This window comes from Spinacia oleracea, chromosome 4 (genome assembly GCF_020520425.1).
Source record: "Spinacia oleracea cultivar Varoflay chromosome 4, BTI_SOV_V1, whole genome shotgun sequence".
Taxonomy (NCBI): domain Eukaryota; kingdom Viridiplantae; phylum Streptophyta; class Magnoliopsida; order Caryophyllales; family Amaranthaceae; genus Spinacia; species Spinacia oleracea.
Window position 1 is genome coordinate 30,330,095 of NC_079490.1, and position 19,791 is coordinate 30,349,885.

General features: G+C 34.1%; 2 protein-coding genes across 2 annotated transcripts; one reads left to right on the forward strand and one right to left on the reverse strand.

The window, feature by feature from the left end:
* Window positions 1-626: 626 nt before the first annotated feature.
* On the forward strand, window positions 627-4,334 carry LOC110805364 (uncharacterized). Its single transcript, XM_022010954.2, has 3 exons — window positions 627-790; window positions 2,132-2,392; window positions 3,682-4,334. Exons 1-3 carry the CDS (start codon window positions 629-631, stop codon window positions 3,865-3,867), a joined length of 609 nt encoding a protein of 202 aa, XP_021866646.2. The 5' UTR covers window positions 627-628; the 3' UTR covers window positions 3,868-4,334.
* A 2,935-nt stretch (window positions 4,335-7,269) lies between these two features.
* On the reverse strand, window positions 7,270-12,803 carry LOC110805362 (beta-galactosidase 15). The gene is made up of 10 exons (XM_022010949.2): window positions 12,506-12,803; window positions 11,965-12,333; window positions 11,562-11,705; window positions 11,385-11,473; window positions 11,137-11,242; window positions 10,075-10,443; window positions 8,913-9,323; window positions 8,149-8,600; window positions 7,665-7,941; window positions 7,270-7,558 (listed from the first exon to the last, which is right to left on the reverse strand). Exons 1-10 carry the CDS (start codon window positions 12,692-12,694, stop codon window positions 7,448-7,450), a joined length of 2,517 nt encoding a protein of 838 aa, XP_021866641.2. The 5' UTR covers window positions 12,695-12,803; the 3' UTR covers window positions 7,270-7,447.
* Between the last annotated feature and the right edge of the window lie 6,988 nt (window positions 12,804-19,791).

Genomic DNA, 19,791 nt, shown 5'->3' on the forward strand with positions numbered 1-19,791 from the left:
GCGTTTGGTGAATTACAACAAAACTTGAGGGCATTTCATGAAATATTGTATATTCATATTGGTTTAAACAACAACGAGACTAACATGTTCAACAACGAAACGAGACAAAAAAGTTCAATTGTTAATGAATTAAGTCGATTCGATTAGTTCTTAGGTTATAAGCTTATAAGGTATTGAATTATATCAATTTAGTTTAAAGATCGATTAGTGAGTTGAATACGAGTCAATAAAAGAGTGGGAGGCTAATAAAACAATACAACCCGGGTTGTAAACGGGTTACGGGTAGTAAACGGTTCGGGTTGTAAACGGTCCGAGTTGAAACAGTTCGGGTTGTAAATGGTCCGGGTTGAAACAGTTCGGGTTGTAAACGGTTCGGGTTGAAACAGTTCGGGCTGTGGACGAGTTTTCCCGGGTTGAAAGGTTCGTGTTGAAATAAATCGGGTCATTAACGGTCGGGTCCATTCGGTTCCGGTAGAAACGGTTCGGGTTGACGCATTGCGGTTTGTTATCGTGTATCGGGTCTTAATCGGTTTACTATTTTCGAGACGGTTCGGTTTCGGGTTAAATGTTGTCGGTTTGATTAATTTTCGGATTCCAACTAATTGGTTATTAACGATTCAGATTTTTAATGATTCGGATTAACCCAGCGGGTTCAACGGTTCGGGTTAGAGATTTGACAGCCCTTATTATTAGGATATCTGATGTTTTGCAAATTGCGTTGCCGCTGTATTCATCCTTCCTCCCTTTGACAGTCTTCGCCGGAGATTATACGGTGCTCGGCGGCGCCAAGGTCAGGATTTCTGTCCAATCTGTGTTAATTTCTTAGCTTGCTCATGCCTTAGTTATACGAAAGTGTATAAACATCCCTTAATTTATACGAAAGTGGGTTTAATCTATGCAAAAATGCGATTAATTTATACGAAAATGGGGTAATTTGATACACAATTGTGTTTAAATTGTACGAAGCTGGGTTTTTAACTTTTTAATTTGATTTTTTTACATCATTTGAATGTTTGATACTTTGATATTGTTGTGTTAGAAAATGGGGTAATTTGATACACAATTGTGTTTAAATTGTACGAAGCTGGGTTTTTAACTTTTTAATTTGATTTTTTTACATCATTTGAATGTTTGATACTTTGATCTTGTTGTGTTATTGTATGGCCAGTGGCCAATATTAAGAGATTTGTGTCAAATGGTTTGATTAGTAAAGGCTTTTGTGTCCGGAGCTTTAGGTGTTTTGAGCTTGCACACAAAGTGTTCGACAAAATGCCCAACTGAAATTTAGCTTCTTTGTACTAGATAATAACTACTGTTTTGTAAAATATGGTCATTTGGTTGATCGATAAGCATTTTAATTGCCAACCAGGTTCGATCTATTCAGCTTTATCTATAGTTGCCGAGCTTTCTCTGACGAACTAGTAATTGAATACGACTTCTGCTCAACTGAAATTACTAGGAACAATCAGATTTAAGTCTCTGTTTTTCTCAAATGAAACTACCGTCTATTAGCTTTTTGAGACTACTAGCCTTCCTTTTGAAACTGCTAAGTATCTAATGGAATTATTGCATTGTCAGATTGATATTAGTAGTAGATTGATGATGTTATGGTTCTGCTGCTGTGATTTTGAAAACGTTATTCTCAAATGAAACTACTAGCTTTTGGAAACTATTAAGTATCTTGTCTTACCATATTTTCTAATTAAATTCCTATTATTTATGCATTTTATTATTTAAATTTCCTATCGCTTGAGAATGTCCCCCGTATCCGTTTCACGTGTCTGTGCAACCTAGATCCCAACCATTCAGGCAATGTGCCCCTGCTATACATCTTATGTATTCTCTCTTATCACCATGCAATTGTACAAAACTGCTCATATGTGTTGCTGTTGTCGCTTCTGTTTGTTGTGTTGCTGCTATTGCTCTTGCTGGTTTATGCTTTTGATTTTTGTAACTGATGCTCCTCCCCCCTCTCCCCACCCACCGCTGCTGTTGTAACTTCTGTTGTTTTGCTCATGCTGCTGTGTTTTTCTGGTACTTTTTTGTTCCTGCTATTACTTCTCGTATTGTTGTTGCTGTTATTGTTTTTCCTCTGTAATAATAAAAATGTGACAAGCTACTTGTGTTGCAGACAGAGAGGAATACTACTTCCCTATCGGCGCAGAGTCGTAATTACCATCACCTTTGCTGCCCGAGAGAAACAAAAATGAACAAGAAGAAGGTTTTCCAACTTGCTAAGGGGTTTAGAGGCAGAGCAAAGAATTGCATAAGGATAGCAAGAGAGAGGGTAGAGAAGGCACTTCAGTATTCTTATAGAGATCGCCGCACCAAGAAGCGTGATATGCGCTCTCTTTGGATTGAACGCATCAATGCGGGTTCCCGCCAACATGGGGTACGTATTCCTTATATCTCCTCTTTTGATTTGATTATATCTATTTATCTTTTTATCATTTGAAACTTTGAAGCAGTAGGTGAATGAAAACTTGAGAATTCTTATTTTGAAATAATATTTCAAAGGTCTGAAAAATATTTTGGGGTGGGGAAATGATGAATTGTTCAGTTGTGTTCTTTGTCAGTTTTATTGATTATATTTGTTTAAAAATCAATAGCCTAAGATGGAAAGTAAGAAGTATCTTATGGAAATGTTAAGTTCTGAAATTATGTTGATTGTTGAGTTTCTTTATGAGAATAAAAGCCCGAGTTTGGAATGGAAAATCGTTTTAGACTTTGATCTTCTTTGAAAAATTATATTCTTTGCCTGGGTCCAAAAACAATAGCATTAGTGTAAAAATGAGAAACTCATTTAGTGTCATTGTTCTTCTGCAATTTTATTGAACATTGAATTCAGAGAGTCCATAACCCGAAGATGAACACTAGAATTTGATTCTGACTCCATTTGTATTGCTTGCTGCATGATTAGGCTACTTCATGTTATGTTTCAACTGTTTGCCAGATTTAAATGGTACTGTGTATGCATAAGTTGTGTTCATCATACATCTAGGAGAGATTTCATTTAAGTTTTGTACCGATGAACAATTTTGCCAAAGAGTGAAGCATTCAGAAAAGGTGTTTTTTCTTTTGATTGCACAACAGTCTTGGCCGTCTCTCTCAAAACAATGATATAATTTTTGGGAAAGGGGGGAGAGGGAATGGACCAGTTGGTCCAATCTATATTAAGTGCAACCATGACTAGCTAGCTATTAGTTAGGGGAATTTGTTCATTTCCTATGGGCTGAATGGAGTTAAAGATTCAGTGTGTCCCAACTTTTGGATTGTAAATTAAATGGCCCAATAAGTAGTCCGGGTTTCTTTTTCATTGAAGTATGAACCATAATTGCATATTGGATTAAGGATCAGTTGGTAACCAGTCTAACCACCTCTTTGTTATTGTACCTTGGAGCTTCGGCCCCCTTGTCGTGCCAAAGGCCAGGAGCATCTGTAGATGCATTGGGAGTAAATGTTGTATTTTTGTCTTGGAGTGCTGATAATGTGCAAGAATGCTTCCAGTTCTCCTACTCTTTCAGTGGTATGGTGTTATGTATATATACTTTTATGGCTTAGTTTGCATGTGTGCTTGTAACGCATGCACATACATCAGTTAAGTAACTTACATCAGTTAATTTCATCTGAGGTGTCATTTAAGTAACTTACATCAGTTAATTTTCCTTGTTTTGGATGCAGGTAAATTATGGTAACTTCATGTGTGGGCTGATGAAGGAAAATATTCAGTTGAATAGGAAGGTATTGTCAGAACTGGCCATGCACGAACCCTACAGTTTCAAGGCTCTGGTCGATGTATCACGCAATGCTAATCCAGGAAACAAAATAGTTGAACCTAAGAAGGTAGGCCTTGCTGCTGTTCTGTGATGGGTGGTACTGAACACCTTGCTTGTTTGTTTACTCCTTTTGAGCAACATTTTCTTTCACCAAAATATTTGGCTTGAAGGCTGAAGCATCATTACTGCTGCAACAAGATTTCGTCTAATTCTTTGTTGCGTTGTTCACTCTTTCCGGGAATTAAGATGAAATAGAGAACTTGCTTTTTTTTAATGGGTAAAAAACCTCTATCGACATTGCATAGTGCAGTTCTCTTCGGTGGTGATGTTTTGGGGGCTAAAGAATTTAGGATCCTAAAGTTTAGTTGAGCTTGATTAACCCAGGTCTTTTTTCCTGGTTAGTTGATTATCCTAGGTTTATTTGTGTATGAAAGTTGGATTGCATACTTGCATTCAGATTATAAAGAATAGGATCAAGATTTGATCTCTCTAGGCACCATTGACAATTAACAACTTCGCAAATGTACACTATCATAAGCTATTTTTGATTCACCTGAATTTCACTCAGTATATGAGCCCTATGGTTTGGTGCATCAACCAACTCGATATGGTTAGCTAAGATGTCTCATGTGTAGGCAAACCCAAGCCATACTTTTTTTCTTTTAAAAAATAAAAAATAAAAATACAAAATTTAGACATTATATATATATATATATATATATATATATATATATATATATATATATATATATATATATATATATATTTTGACATAGGCTTAAACATACATAATTGAAAAGGTTCACATATTACAACAAACTACTACTAGAGCTTTACTAGCTCTTACAAACCAAAATAAACAGTAAACTTTAAAAACCGCAAAGACAGTGAATACTTTGATCGTCAGCCCTTGACTGATGAAGCCCCATAACATTTCTTCATTCCCATTTTCACTTGGCTCGAAGCAAGCTTGTAGACGTCGAAAGGAAGCCCTTGAAACCCTGTGACACTTGAACGACAAAGAGAGACACGGAAGGATAGATAATCCACTCATTGATTGAACCAACTTTGTAAGCAGGGTGAAATGCTTACAAACAAACTGAGACAGTGATGAAGCCCCATAACATTTCTTCATTCCCATTTTCACTTTGCTCGAAGCAAGCTTGTAGACGTCGAAAGGAAGCCCTTGAAACCCTGTGACACTTGAACGACAAAGAGAGACACGGAAGGATAGATAATCCACTCATTGATTGAACCAACTTTGTAAGCAGGGTGAAATGCTTACAAACAAACTGAGACAGTGACCTTATACCTTCTTGAAAAGGTACATGGAGTCTTTCCTTGGAACGGGAGAGACTTAACCTAGTTGACAAGCTATGAACCCCCAAACATTGGGGAGCTGTCTTCGGATAAGAAATTTTGAATGCAATGAGATCACCTCTCATCGCAAACCTAAACCTAACAACCCAACTTTGTGGACACCAACACCCCCTTCCATAATCACCCTCGTCTTCTCCCTTCGCCTTACAACCTGACATACCACCACTATAGGTAGTATGAACTCCCAGGACAAGATCACTAACAAGGTTAACTAACTCTTCTGAAATTAGAATCGGGCCAACACTTAAACTCAATCGAACAACCCATACTTGCCTCAAAATTGAACATACCCACATAAGACATCCAACAACAAACCAATTTTGGGAAAAACTCAAAGGGCTACAAAAATTAACAGTTCTAACAGGGAAACTTCCAACACCAAAGCATAAAACCACACTACCCAACAACGTTAAAGAAGAACTTGACATTAAAACTAATCAACTAAACCAATCAAATTAACACAATAGGGATGAAAACAAGGATCACACCACTCACATAAATGACATAATCCTCTAAAATCCGGCCAAAATTAATACCAAACACCACCCTCTAACCTAGTCTTTACCTTTTACCGTCAAGATCGGCGTATTTTCCGACACTGCGAGACGGCGGCGACAAGGAACTTAGGTATTAATTGGTTTCCGAAAACCTAACAGAAACAGAGCAAACAACCTAATTACCTAGCACCCCTAATCCGAATTAGAAACCCTTACCCCAAATTTCACCTTTACCGGAGAGATTATCCACGGCGGCGTCTAGGGAAGCTTCGGAGATGGACACCAAGGTTGGTTAACCCGATCTGACAGAGATCCCTTGTGTCAAAGGTCGGAAAAGTCGACTGAAACAAAATCGCCGATGAGGAGATCAAGAGAAGCAATAAAGCTTCTTCAACCTATTGAAAACCCTTCTTTGATTTGCCGGCGAAACTCACGGAGGTAGCTCCTCCACCAAAAATAAAAAACACTCTAAACGAAAGAAGCTACTACACTTAACCGCTCGCCGACGACCTGAGAGGAGAGACGATTCTCAAGCCGTCGGCGGCGCTAAGGGAAAACCTAGGGTTTGGGTTTTTGTAGAGAGAAGGAAGAGGTTTCTTTTTTAAGAGAGAGAAAGGGTATCCTTGTTTATTCAAGAGGTTTCTTTTTTTGAATAGTTGATCCTTCGTTAGACATTATATATTAAAGCTATTTCCAAGACAATAATCAATAAAAAAATATAAATGTATTTGATGAAAATAGTCTCATGTTTTTTCTACATTATATATATTAGTATCAAACTTAAAAAGGATTACAAACTCATACGATGTACTAGAAAAACCAGATACTCCAGTAGTTAGTTTGTGTCAGTAATTAACCAATTAATATGATGGATTACCGATAAATCTAATAGGTGCACGGTGCACCCGAGTATATATATTGAACTCTGGCCTTCAAATACTTTTATTGAGAGATGCTAATTATTACTCTCTCTGTTTTTTTTTGTTTTTTACGTTTGGTATTTTTCACGCGTTTTAACGAATAATTAATTTACATTGAGATTCCTCATTTTTTTTTTATTTAAACAAGATAAATTACGTTTATTTATAATGTTTTCACTTTTATCAAAATTCTGATATTGGGAAATGAGAAAAATTTGATGTCTACATAAAAGAAAATGTAAAGAACATTTTGAAATACCTAAAAAAAAAACGTAAAAAACAAAAAGAGACGGATGGAGTAGTATCTACGGAGTAAAATTCATCGAGACAATGAAGTCGTTGTCATAAGTTGGTTATTGGGTGGTCGACAAAAGTAGTAGAAAACCAGCTGCTTCCAATATTTATCCAACCAAAGATTGGGAAGTTGGAATATCATACTCCCTCCGTCCCTTAATACTCGCACCGTTTTGACTGGACACGCTTGTCAATGCATAACTTTGACCATCAATATCTTTAAATATATATTATAAAAATTTTAAAAAATATTAATATTTGAAAATATATATTAAGATGAAGCCAACAATATATTATATACTAACATTTATTTTCATATAGTAGAAATAAAATAGGGTCAAATTGAATTATGTGAATAGTGCAAAAAGTCAAAACGGTGCGAGTATTAAGAGACAGAGGGAGTATCCTGCTAACATTTAGAATTGAAAAAAAATACACTCTTATTATTTGAATCGTTTTATTATTGTGGCACAGAACAATATTTATTCATTGCTATCAATGAATAACAACTCCTAAAACTAAATCACTATTAAGTGTATTAATTAACTCCTAAAACTACTAAATTGTAAAACTATATAAATTAACAAACAATCTCTACAGCAAGTCTCTTGATTTCATCTCCACAACTTGATGCTGCACCAAACACCTCCTCCGAAACATCTACTGAACAAGTCTCTTTGCCAACACAAGTCTGCCAATATCAAAAACCCAAAATCAGACCTCACAAAATAATAATAAAATAGAACTAGAAGGAGGAAAAGTTAAATAAAACTAAACACACAACATATAATAAGTACCTTTGTAAGGATAGTCTTAGCATCGTTGGGTCCTTGGCACAATCCTTTCTGAAAGGATCCACAAACACCAGTTGGGTTACCGAAACTTGCAAAGTTAATAGCAGAAATGTATCTTCCTTCACATGACAACTTTAGTGTGTTTCCCTCGTACGCATTTGCACAAGCTCCTCCTGTTCTGACTGATTTGAAGTTTACTTGTGTCGGGTTTCCTCCGAATTCCTCGAATAGAACAAGACTGTTCACATCATCCCTTAGGAAAGATCGCGGTACATGGTACCTACAAGTCAAATGATAACAGTAAATATCATTTTAAAAACAGAAGTAGCACTAAGGTCCTGTTCTTTTGGACTTTTTTGCAGTTCCATTCAGTTCAGTTCTATTAAGTTCAGTTCAGCTCCATTAAGTTAAGTTAAGTTCAGTTCAGAAGAACAGAGCCTAAATTAGAAGAAAGTAATAATTAATCAAGATGGGAAATGGGATTTACTCAGTTTGGATGGATTTGCCGCAGTTGGAGACACACTTGTTGTTGTCGTATCGGCCGCGGTAGTTGCAAGCGTTGAGGCTACAACCATCTTTACCGGCTAAATAGCTTGGCCAATACCTTCCAATGCTCATTCCATTCACAAATGCTTCTCCTTTGCCCATCCCACTTAGGTCTACAACTACTGGGTCCGTTCCCAACGGTGGTTCGAATGTCGTCTTGTACCATATCATTTTCCTATTAATGGGCATATCACGGTCATTTCTCCATGTTAGGGCATAGGCTGAATCTTCGCTATAGAGCTTCTTATTATCCAGACCTTGTAAACCAGTCGCGTATGTCCATGTTTCAGAAGATAAGTCCTTTGTCACTACCTCATTATTACTCTTCTTTCCGACTATCTTTACGGGACCGGTTAGTCCCACGGGAGTCTTGTCAAAGAAAGGACCATAGTTCTGCAAGTAGAAGGATTAAAAACATTAACTATAATACTTGACCTGTTTTTCTTATCGGGCCGTCCCTAAATACTTGACCTATTTCTAAAATTGAAATATTCTAACAATATTATAAAATAATACCCCACTATCAACTACTACCTATTAAATTAAATAAGTCAATTCAATTCCGGGACGGAGGGAATAGTATAATTTAAAATAGGAAATGATGCAAGTAAATAATAAAAACACCCATTTTAATTAGGCAAATGAATCGATGCAAGTTAATAAAAACACCTATTTTAAGTAAATAAAAAAGAGTAATATAATTACCTGAAGTCCAACAGTAGCACTAAGGAGTGAAATAAGGTTCTTCCCCTTCCTAAAATGATTGACTTTCTGGTAAAAAACGAAGTGGTAATGACCTTGAGCATATTGAGAAGCAACTTCTTTGCCATTGACATAAGCATGAAGAACATGGGAACTTGTATTGATTTGAAGGCTCATGTCTTCGCTCCAAATGGGATCTTTATCGTCGAGGTTGACACTAGTCATGTACCACAAATAGTCACTGGTGTCATTAGTAACAGCCTTTTGTTCTAGGAGAACATCCGCGCTGAATTCGCCAATACCGCCTTTCACATAGCTAGAGATTATTTCAGGCCTCCAACTCCAACTAAGAGAGCTTGGTTCTTGTTCAGCTTCATTGCTTATCTTTGATTTCATGGAAGTTTGTGTGTTCACCTATATCATTAATATAATATATATAAATGTTGTTAACAATTATAAATATATAAATAGTGAAGGATTTGATATCCACGTAAAAAAAGACTAAAATATCCACATCAAATTACTATTATTTATTTGAATGAAAATGAAGGAAATACATAAACTTTAATGCCTAGGGTCATACAGGTGGGAGAATTAATAACCGGTTTCAAAAAGTTCTTTACGCTTTGGAAAATGTGTCTAAAATATAAAAACTTAGACCGCAAATTCTCTTGTTAGATTGGTTTCGGGATGTATTTTCAGAATATCAAATATTTTTCACATACGAAATTGGATATATTAGTAGTTAAATATTGCATTGGAGTCCCTGTAAATAGTAACTGTAAATTACTTTAATTTTGTTGTCCCTTATAGAATAGCCTAAAATGACCTAACAAATTACATGGACAAATTAGACATAATTGATAGCTTAAAAGTTACTATTGACACAAACATAATAAAAAATTAATTAATTTTTGATTTACTTTGACGCACATTGTGTGCATATAATTAAAACTAGTTTAATTAATAACCTATAACTCTAACGAGGCAATTAAGTACGGAAAATGAAGGAAATAATCTCCGAAATTGAAAATACATGCTAGTCAAGAGTTTAAGACATAGGCAAAGAAACATAATTTAATTAAAAGCAGATACTGAGATTCACAAAAAAGAAATAATGGACGCGATAGCTATAGGACTAATTAGCACTAAAATGAAATCTGACCTTAGCAGTATTGTATGCTTCGTTTTTGCAATCGGGAAGAATACTAACAGACCAAGCGGGAATGGTGAAGTTTTGACCTTGAAATGTAATAGTTGCATCGACAGAAGTATTATCATTGTTAATGAAACAACTCGAGATGTTGTTATACTTATAACTTGTAACCGTAACAGAGTTGCCCATATCAGTTTTCAGAATATCTCCATAGGTCAAAACCTTTTCCATTGAGTGCAACACGTCGTGAAGTTGCTTCAGATGTCCATATTTGGGTTGGTTCAAATTACCGTACTCATCGAGGGGTGCATCGTAATCGTAGCTCGTGCTGATGTACGGACCACCGGTTGTTCTTCCGAAATTAGTTCCTCCGTGGTACTGAAATATTAATCACGCACGGATATTCAAAAAATTATTATTTTACTATTTTTAAATGAATTGTTAAAATAATAAAAATACCAAGTACAAATGATCTTCCAGAGTTTAAAAAAGATTAATATATAAAGTTAGGTTGTATTTTATGATTTTACAAATATTTGTTTTTTTTAAATAAAATTAATTATAGTTGAAAATCTATGGTGCTTATATATTGAAAATCAAATAAAGAGAGGAAGATGATAGTTTAGTCACTCGTGGTTTTAGTATAGGGCGTGTTCGGCGGTAGCATTTGAGGTAGCGTTTTCAACTAGTCAATACGCTACTTGTAAAATTTGTAAGTGTTTGGTAAAGTAGCGATTTAGGTAGCGGTTAGCGGTTGGGTAGCTTTTGTCAAACGTTAAAATTAGTAGCCTTTAAGGTAGCGGGTAGCGTTTGACAAATTTATAATAAAGTTTTAAATAATATTCTTGCTTTTATTTTTATTTTTAAATATCAACCGCTACTTTTACCGAACACTTATATTATAACCGTTACCCGCTACTATTCACCGCTAACCGCTAACAGCTACCCGCTACCCGCTACCGCTAATTTTGCCGAACAGGGCCATAATGTACTAGTAATAGATTAGCAAGTTATATATTGGTATTAAGAATTCTCCAAATAATAAAATAAGAATTATGTGTAATTGATTACCATGTAGTAATTTTGAAGAGTGCCTCCAGTTTGGAAGAAACGAGCTACAGCATAAGCAACATCTTCTGAAGTCCTATATGGACGTTTACCACCCCATGCTTTGAACCTGTCCAACAAATTAACAACAACCCATTTAATCATCATATCCATGTTTTAATTTCTAAGTAGATTAAACCAAATTATATCATCAGTTTAGTTTTTGAGTAGATTAAACCAATTAAATTATGTACTGTGAGCAATTAACTTACCATCCTGTCCAATTTTCGGTCCAGATCTTGGGGACGTTAGGATTGTTTGGTGTAAAATCGTGACAGTACCAACCATTGCATGTATTAATCTGATTATTAGGGAAAACAAAATATAATTAGACGCTAATAATATTAAAAAATTAAAAAATTATTAGATTTAGTACGATGATTTGGTACCATTGGTTGGGGTGCATCACTCTGTTGGCACATAAGCCATGGGACTCCGATGTTTTGAGCTACGGCCATCTTTGCACACCAATTCAAGTACTCTTTTCCGGCATCTCCATAGGGAGCCATAACATTGCCATATTCGTTCTCAATCTATAATCATACAAAATATGACATCAAATCAAATTAGATTAATTAGGAATACTAAATAAATTAATTAGGAACAACTCACCCCGAATCCGGATTAGCACTAAAGGTGAACAATTATCCACCCAGAACCCACCCCGAATCCAGATTAGCCTCAAAGGTGAACCGGGTGCTAACACCAAAAAAATAAAATAAAAATAAAAATAAAAATAAAAATAAATTAGGAGAATTAATTAAGGCCATAACCATATAAGTGCAAACAAACCTGGGCAAGGATGATCGGACCACCTTGAGAAGCAAAAAGGTTCTCCTTTTTAACCATATCAACTATCAAAGTTGTGAAATTTTGCATCTCATCCATGAACACTTTGTTATTAGTTCGGAGCTCAATCCCAGGCATGTTGTGCAACCATACCGGAAACCCTCCGTAATTCCATTCAGCACAAGCGTATGGACCGATACGAAGAATGGCATAAAGTCCAGCATCTTCAACAGTCTTCAAAAACCTTATAAGATTATTTCTACCTGTAAAATCATACTGCCTACGTACTGGCTCATGCGAATTCCAAAACACGTATGTTTCAATTGCATCAAGCCCTCCGTCTTTCGATTTTTTTATTAAATCAGGCCACATCTAACAAACAAAAACAAATAACCTCATCAGATTTTTATATATAAACATAAGTAAATTAATTATGCTAGCTAGTACTCCCTCCGTCCCTTAATACTCGACCTGTTTTGACAAACGTGTCCGGTCAAAACAGGTCGGTATTAAGGGACAGAGGGAGTAACGTTGAGATATATACCTCGGGAGTACTACGAGGGTAATGGATGGAGCCAGATAGAATGATCTTTCGCTCGCCATTGATGAGAATTGCACGCCCATCTTGAGAAACTTCTGTAGCGAGAGTTGAATGTGTAACACTAAGAATCGTGATTATTGCTATGAGAACACTAAACAACGTATGATTGTTCATGTTTGATGAATATATCATATATGTATCAGAATATACTATTGTTCAATTGATGATCAATGCATGAGAATATATGAACCCGGCCTATTTATAGTTCCAAAATACGTAGTGTTATAATTTGACTAACTCACGGTAATCTATCTTATCCAATTTTTCCAGGATATAATAATTATTATTACTAGTTTGGATTTAAGTCGAGCGATTTCCTTCAATATTGTTTAAAGAACGTCAAATTCCCAAAATGCGCCACTTTTTAACTTAATTCCCACCATACCGTCCACGTCAGCATTAAAACCGGTCTCTTTTTTTTTTAACGAAGCGACACTAAACCGCTATCTCAGGTAGCGGTTGACTTAAGTAAACCGCTATCTGAGATAGCGGTTTATAATCACGTAGGTAGTACTATTTATAAATGGTTAAAAATTAAAAAAAACTGCATCAGCTAGGGGGATCGAACCCACGACCTTTTGGTTAGGAAATAAACACTCTATCCGCTGAGCTACAGACACTAATGTTGATAAGTTAAATTTAGAAATGTTTATAATTAATATTAATAAATGGTTAAAAAGAAATAAACACATCAGGTAGGATTCGAACCCACAACCTCCTGCGTAGAAACAACACACTCTATCCACTGAGCTACAGACACAATTGATGTCATAAGAGGTTACTTCTAAATTATATTTCTATTTAAACTGTAATTCATGTTAAAAATAATTTACAATTAAGTAAACCGCCATCTGAGATAGCGGTTTTGTTTTAATACAAACCGCTATCTGAGATAGCGGTTTATAACATTGAACCGCCATCTCAGATGGCGGTTTGCTTTAAAACGAAACCGCTATCTCATATAGCGGTTCAATGCTGAACCGGAAAAAAAAATTACTTCTCTTTCTCCTTTGCTTACGTGGACGGTATGGTGGGAAATAACTTAAAAAGTAACGTATTTAGGGAATTGTTGGATCTTTATGCAATATTGAAGGAAATCGCTCATTTAAGTCTAACTAATGTGTTATAATTATGTCATTATCTTATTGTAAGGATTATATTTAATTAATTAAGGATAAACATGTTATTTATATTCTCATAATTAATCTCTGTCTTTTAGTCGATCGTATAATTTGGTCTCTTTTATTGATCACATCTTAAGTATTAATTCTGACTTTATCCTAATTCAAATTCTTAGAATCCTACGTAATTTGAAAGTACGACGAGTCTATAACTTTAATACGAGTTTAATTGTCATACCATAAAATCTTCTAATAGGATTATTCAGGATAAAATACGACTATCTTAATTGGACAAAAGGTGGAGATGATGGAGAGGTGGACACATGTCAGACATATGACTATGGTTTGAGTTTTTAAATACTAGGTATAGATCGATTTCCGGCCTTTATCCAACTTTGTGATGGAGTGAGTATACATATGTGACCACATCTAATTAATATACTCCGCCGACTAGGTGAGTTCTATATATTCAACGTACTTATCCGACTTGAATTTATCTTATTTGAATTTATATGAACTTAGGGGAACTGATCAAACCTGATTGGAGAGGCATATTTGCTGAAAGATTAGAGCGCCACATAGGATTACTATTGGTTTCGGCCAATGAAAATTAAGATTTCTAATTTATTTTTGAATTAAAAAAATCAAGTGCCATGTAGATAATTAATTAGGGGTCACGTAGATATTTTAGATAAGTAATTAATAATATGTACAACTCCATTCAAAATCAAATACTCTACTAATTAAAAAATAAATCTAAAATAAAATTTAGTCCAAAATCAAACGCTAATCTAAAATAAAATTTTGTCCAAAGGCAAACGCTAATCTAAAATAAAATTTTGTCCAAAGTTAAACACTAATACAAATAATATTAGAGCGCCACGTTTGAAATTTGATGGTTTCGGCCAATGATATTAAGTAAGATTTCTAAATTATTTTTGAATTAAAAAAGTCGAGTGCCGCTTAAATATATATAAATAATTAGGTGTCACGTAGATATTTTATTGAAATCTAATGGTTTTGGCTAATGAAAAATAATATTTCAAAATTGCCATGTAGATATTTTTATTAATTAATTATTAATATTACGCATATGCAATTTCATCCGAAATCAAACACTCTAATAATTAAAAGATAAATCTAAAATGAAATTCAATCCAAAATTATAATATAACAGTTGGTATATATAGAAGTTTTATTATAACTTAATAATTTAATAGAAGTCGTGTATCGCACGGGCTAAAATCTAGTAAAAATAATAATCATAATAGTAAAAAATAATAATATCAATAAATAATAATAATAAAATCTAATATATATATATATATATATATATATATAGAGAGAGAGAGAGAGAGAGAGAGAGAGAGAGAGGCTCCCGTAAGAACACTTCTTACGGTGAGAACACTTCCTTATGGTAAGAACACTTTCTATAATGGCATTTTCGTAATTTTCATAAACAAATAAACCAATTTAATTTTTTTTTCACTTTTTTCACTTTGTTTTTCATAATTTCTGGGCACACTTTCTCTCTCTTCAATCCCCTCTCTCGTATTCGAACACCATCAACACTTACTCTCTCTTCAATCGCCGCCGCCGCTAGCCGTTGCCGCTGCCGCTGCTCGCCTCTCGTCGTTTCTTCTTCTCTCCTCTCGCCGCCGCGTCTTCTCATTCGATCGCCGCCGATCGCAGCAAGTCGTTGTTTGAAATCGAAATCTGGTGTTCGAAATCGTTCGTATCCACCACCGCTCACCGCCGCTCTCTAATCGCCGATCTCCGCCGCTCTTTGATCTCCGCTCGCCGCCGCTCTCTGATTTCCGCTCGCCGGCGCTCTCTGATCTCCACTCACCGCCTTCTAATCGCAGTCGCCAAAAATTGAAATCGATTTATCAATCGATTGAACTCTGGTAATTCGATTTGGATTTCGATTTCTGTAAGATTTCGATTTCGGTTTCTGCCTGATTTCTTCGATTTCTTCTATTCTAAAATCTGTCCATTGATATTTTCTGAGATTCTAAAATCAATCGATTTCTTCGATTCTAAAACAATCGATTTCTCAATTCAAAAATTAAAATCGATTTCAATTTTGGTGGCCGCGAATCAGATCTCGTTTGAACGTATGTCGGGATTCAGAACACTGTTTGACGAAGTTAGAACATGTTTGAATAAAATTTGAAAACAGTTGAATAAAGTTAGTAAAAGCTTGAATAAATTTAGAATATATTTGATTAAATTAAAGTTAGAACATGTTTGAATAAAATTCGAATAAGTTTGAATAAAATTCGAATATGTTTGAATAAAGTTAAAATATGCTTGAATAAAGTTAGAATGTGCTTGTATAAAGTTAGAACATGCTTGAATAAATTTATAACATATTTAATAATTTTAGTAACATGTTTGAATTGATTTATAACATGCTTGACTGGATTTAGAAATGCTTGAATAAATTTTGAACACTTTTGAATAAAGTTAGAAATGCTTGAATAAATTTTGAAATACGATTGAATAAAGTTAGAACATGGTTGAAAAAATTTATAACATGTTTAATAATTTTAGAACATGCTTGAATTAATTTAGAACATGGTTGAATAAATATATAAAATGTTTAATAATTTTAGAAAATGCTTGAATTAATTTAGAACATAGCTTGAAAATTTAGAACATGGTTGAATAAAATTAGAACATGCTTGAATAAATTTAGAACATGGTTGAATAAATTTAGAATATGGTTAAACAAATTTAGAACATCATTGAATAAATTTAGAACATGCTTGAATAAATTTAGAACACGGGCTTACAAATTTAGAACATTTATATATGTATATGTGTTGACTTGTTCTAAATTTAGAACATGGTTGAATAAATTTAGAACATGGTTGAATAAATTTAGAACATTGTCGAACAAATTTAGAACATGGTTGAATAAATATATAAAATGTTTAATAATTTTAGAAAATGCTTGAATTAATTTAGAACATGAGCTTGAACATTTAGAACATGGTTGAATAAAATTAGAACATGCTTTAATAAATTTAGAACATGGTTGAATAAATTTAGATTATGGTTGAACAAATTTAGAACATCGTTGAATAAATTTAGAACATGGTTCGATAGATTTAGAACATGGTTGAATAAATTTTAGAACATTGTCGAACAAATTTAGAACATCGTCGAATAAATTTAGAACATGAGCTTAAAGTTTTAGAACATGGTTGAATAAAAGTAAAACATACTTGAATAAATTTAGAACATGGTTGAACAAATTTAGAACATCGTTGAATAAATTTAGAACATGGTTCGATAAATTTAGAACATGGTTCGATAGATTTAGAACATGGTTGAATAAATTTAGAACACGGTTGAATAAATTTAGAACATGGTTGAACAAATTTAGAACGTCGCTGAATAAATTTAGAACATGGTTGAATAAATTTAGAACATGAGTTTGAAAATTTTGAACATGGTTGAACAAATTTAGAACATGGAGAGTGTAAAAGTGTTCTTACCATAAGAAGTGTTCTTACCTAATGAGGTGTTCTTACCGGATCCCTCCCATATATATATATATATATATATATATATATATATATATATATATATATATATATATATATATATATATATATATATATATATATATATATATATATATATATATATATATATTTCAATAAATTTCAATCCAAAATCGAACACTAATCTAAAATAAAGTGCCATGTAGATAATTAATTAGGTGCCACATAATATATATTATGTTAAAATATTTTAAATAAAAAGCTGTTTTAGACAACCTTGTTAAAATATACTCCATCCATTTCTTTTTGATGTATCCATTTGAAATCTGGTGTGGTTTTTAAGAAAAATGGAATATTGGTTTGTATGGGTATAAGTGTAATGATTGGGTGTAAGAGATTATAATAAATAAAGGAGTGAGAAAATAATAAAGAAATAAGGTAAGAGAGAGGAGTGATAGTTATGGGTAATAAAGGAGGTGAGAGAGTGGGTATATGGGGAAGGGAAAAGAATTAAATATTATGGGTGGGGAAAATTAGGTGGGAATATGAGTAGAATCTTTAGGTATTTTGGTAATTTGATAGAAATGTAAGGGTATTTTAGGATAAAATATATGTCCAAAAATAGAATAGATTCTAAATGGATACAACAATATGAAACGCTTAAAATGGAAACGGATACAACAAAAAGAAACGGAGGGAGTACCTTTTATCTAAACATATAATTTTCATATTGTAAATATTGTGATATTGAAGTAGATTCTTAGTACTCCCTCCGTTCTTGTTTATTAGTCCCTTAGGAAGTATTGAACAATCCATTAAGAGGGCACCTTGCATGTGAATCTCTAAAAAATCTCACCCCATGTGGGTAAGAGAGAGAGAGAGAGAAAAAAAAATTAAGAAAATATGGGTAGGTGGAGTGTTAATTAAAAATAGAAAATAAAGGGACCACTTGCATATTTACTTAGGACGAAAAGGGAATTACAATTATAATATAAGACCATTGTTAATCATGGAAAAAAAAAAGTCCTCGCCATCTCTCTCTACCCACTTTCTCACTCATCTTTTTTCATTTTTCCCATTAGCAAAAAAAATAAAAATCCCCCAGCCCTCTCTTATCCATGAGCAAAAAACAAATAAAACTCCCCATACCTCTTTCTCTACCTCTACTTATCTCTCCAACAACAACAATAATATTAATAACAACAATAATAATACTAACAACATATAAATTAGAAAATGAGTTATTAAGTTTTTGATACACATAGTTGTAAATAAGCAAATTAGAGAGAGACATGGAAAAAAGAAGTGTGTTAAATTATATCAAATTGGATGTCTATTTGTATATCTTGAATTTTTATGAATGATGGTAATTTTATTTTATTTTTTAATGAATCAGAAATTTAAACAAATTCCCGTTGAAAATTATCGTTACATGATTTTTTTTATGTCATGCAGATGGCGGATTTATATTGGGTGAATTTTCCCACTCCAAATCTGAAAAATCCCCATGCCAAGGGGGTTTTTGATTTTGCACTCCCCAAGTGCAAAATTTTGCACACCATTATCCCCTTAAATTTGGCTTTTTCCACTCATTTTTCCCCGAGTTCAAACATTTTGCACACCATTAACAATGCTCTAAGGAGAAAAGGGGAATAATTGTTGAATAAATAAGGAAATATATTCTAAAAAGGACTATTAAAAAAATATCTCAATACGGAAAGAGGATTAATAAACAAGAACGGAGGGAATATAATTTCTTTAGTCAATGATCTTGATGCATGCATACACAATATATTTCAACAATTAGCCATTATCGATCAACTGTTAGCATTTTTTAATATTAGAACTCGAAAATAATGCATTTGCCATCAATTAGCCATTATCGATCAACTGTTTGCATTTTTTTTCAAAACAATCTTATACTCCATTCCAAATACTGTAAGGTTATGATTCATATGACAGTTCATAAATCATGCGGAAAAACCATAAAGCCAGGAAACATATTATTTACACATAATCATTTAGCATAGTTTAGATGCATACTCTTTGTTGCGTGCCTTCCCTAGCTGCGCCCGAACCGAACAAGAACAAGTCTTTAGGACTCCAAGTGTCGTCCCTCCGTAGATAGTCCACAGCACGTCCGGATCCGCCTTAAGATTGACCAACTAGAATCGCCCTTAAGGTTCTAATATTTTCGGTTGGGTAGGCAAGAATATTGGCTGATTTTTCTGCTTAAAAATCTTAGTTTTGAATACTTAAAAACTTGTATATAAATAATGACCCCTAGGCCTTTATTTATAGAGTTATGGAAAAGGAATCGCAATCCTAGTAGGATACGAATTAATTGAAATTAGAATCCTACATGAATTCTATTTAATTAATTTATCTAATTAGGAATAGGAATTTAATCACACACTAACTCTTGCAGTTTTAGGAATCACGCATGAGCACAAACTCACACACACACACGGCAGCCACAAGGGCTGCCCATGCGCATGCGAGCAGCAGCCCATGCAGCGCGGCCCACGCATCCGTGGCTTTGGTGCGCGCTGGGCTTGTGGCGTGCGTGCTTGCTGGGCGATGGCCCGGCTTC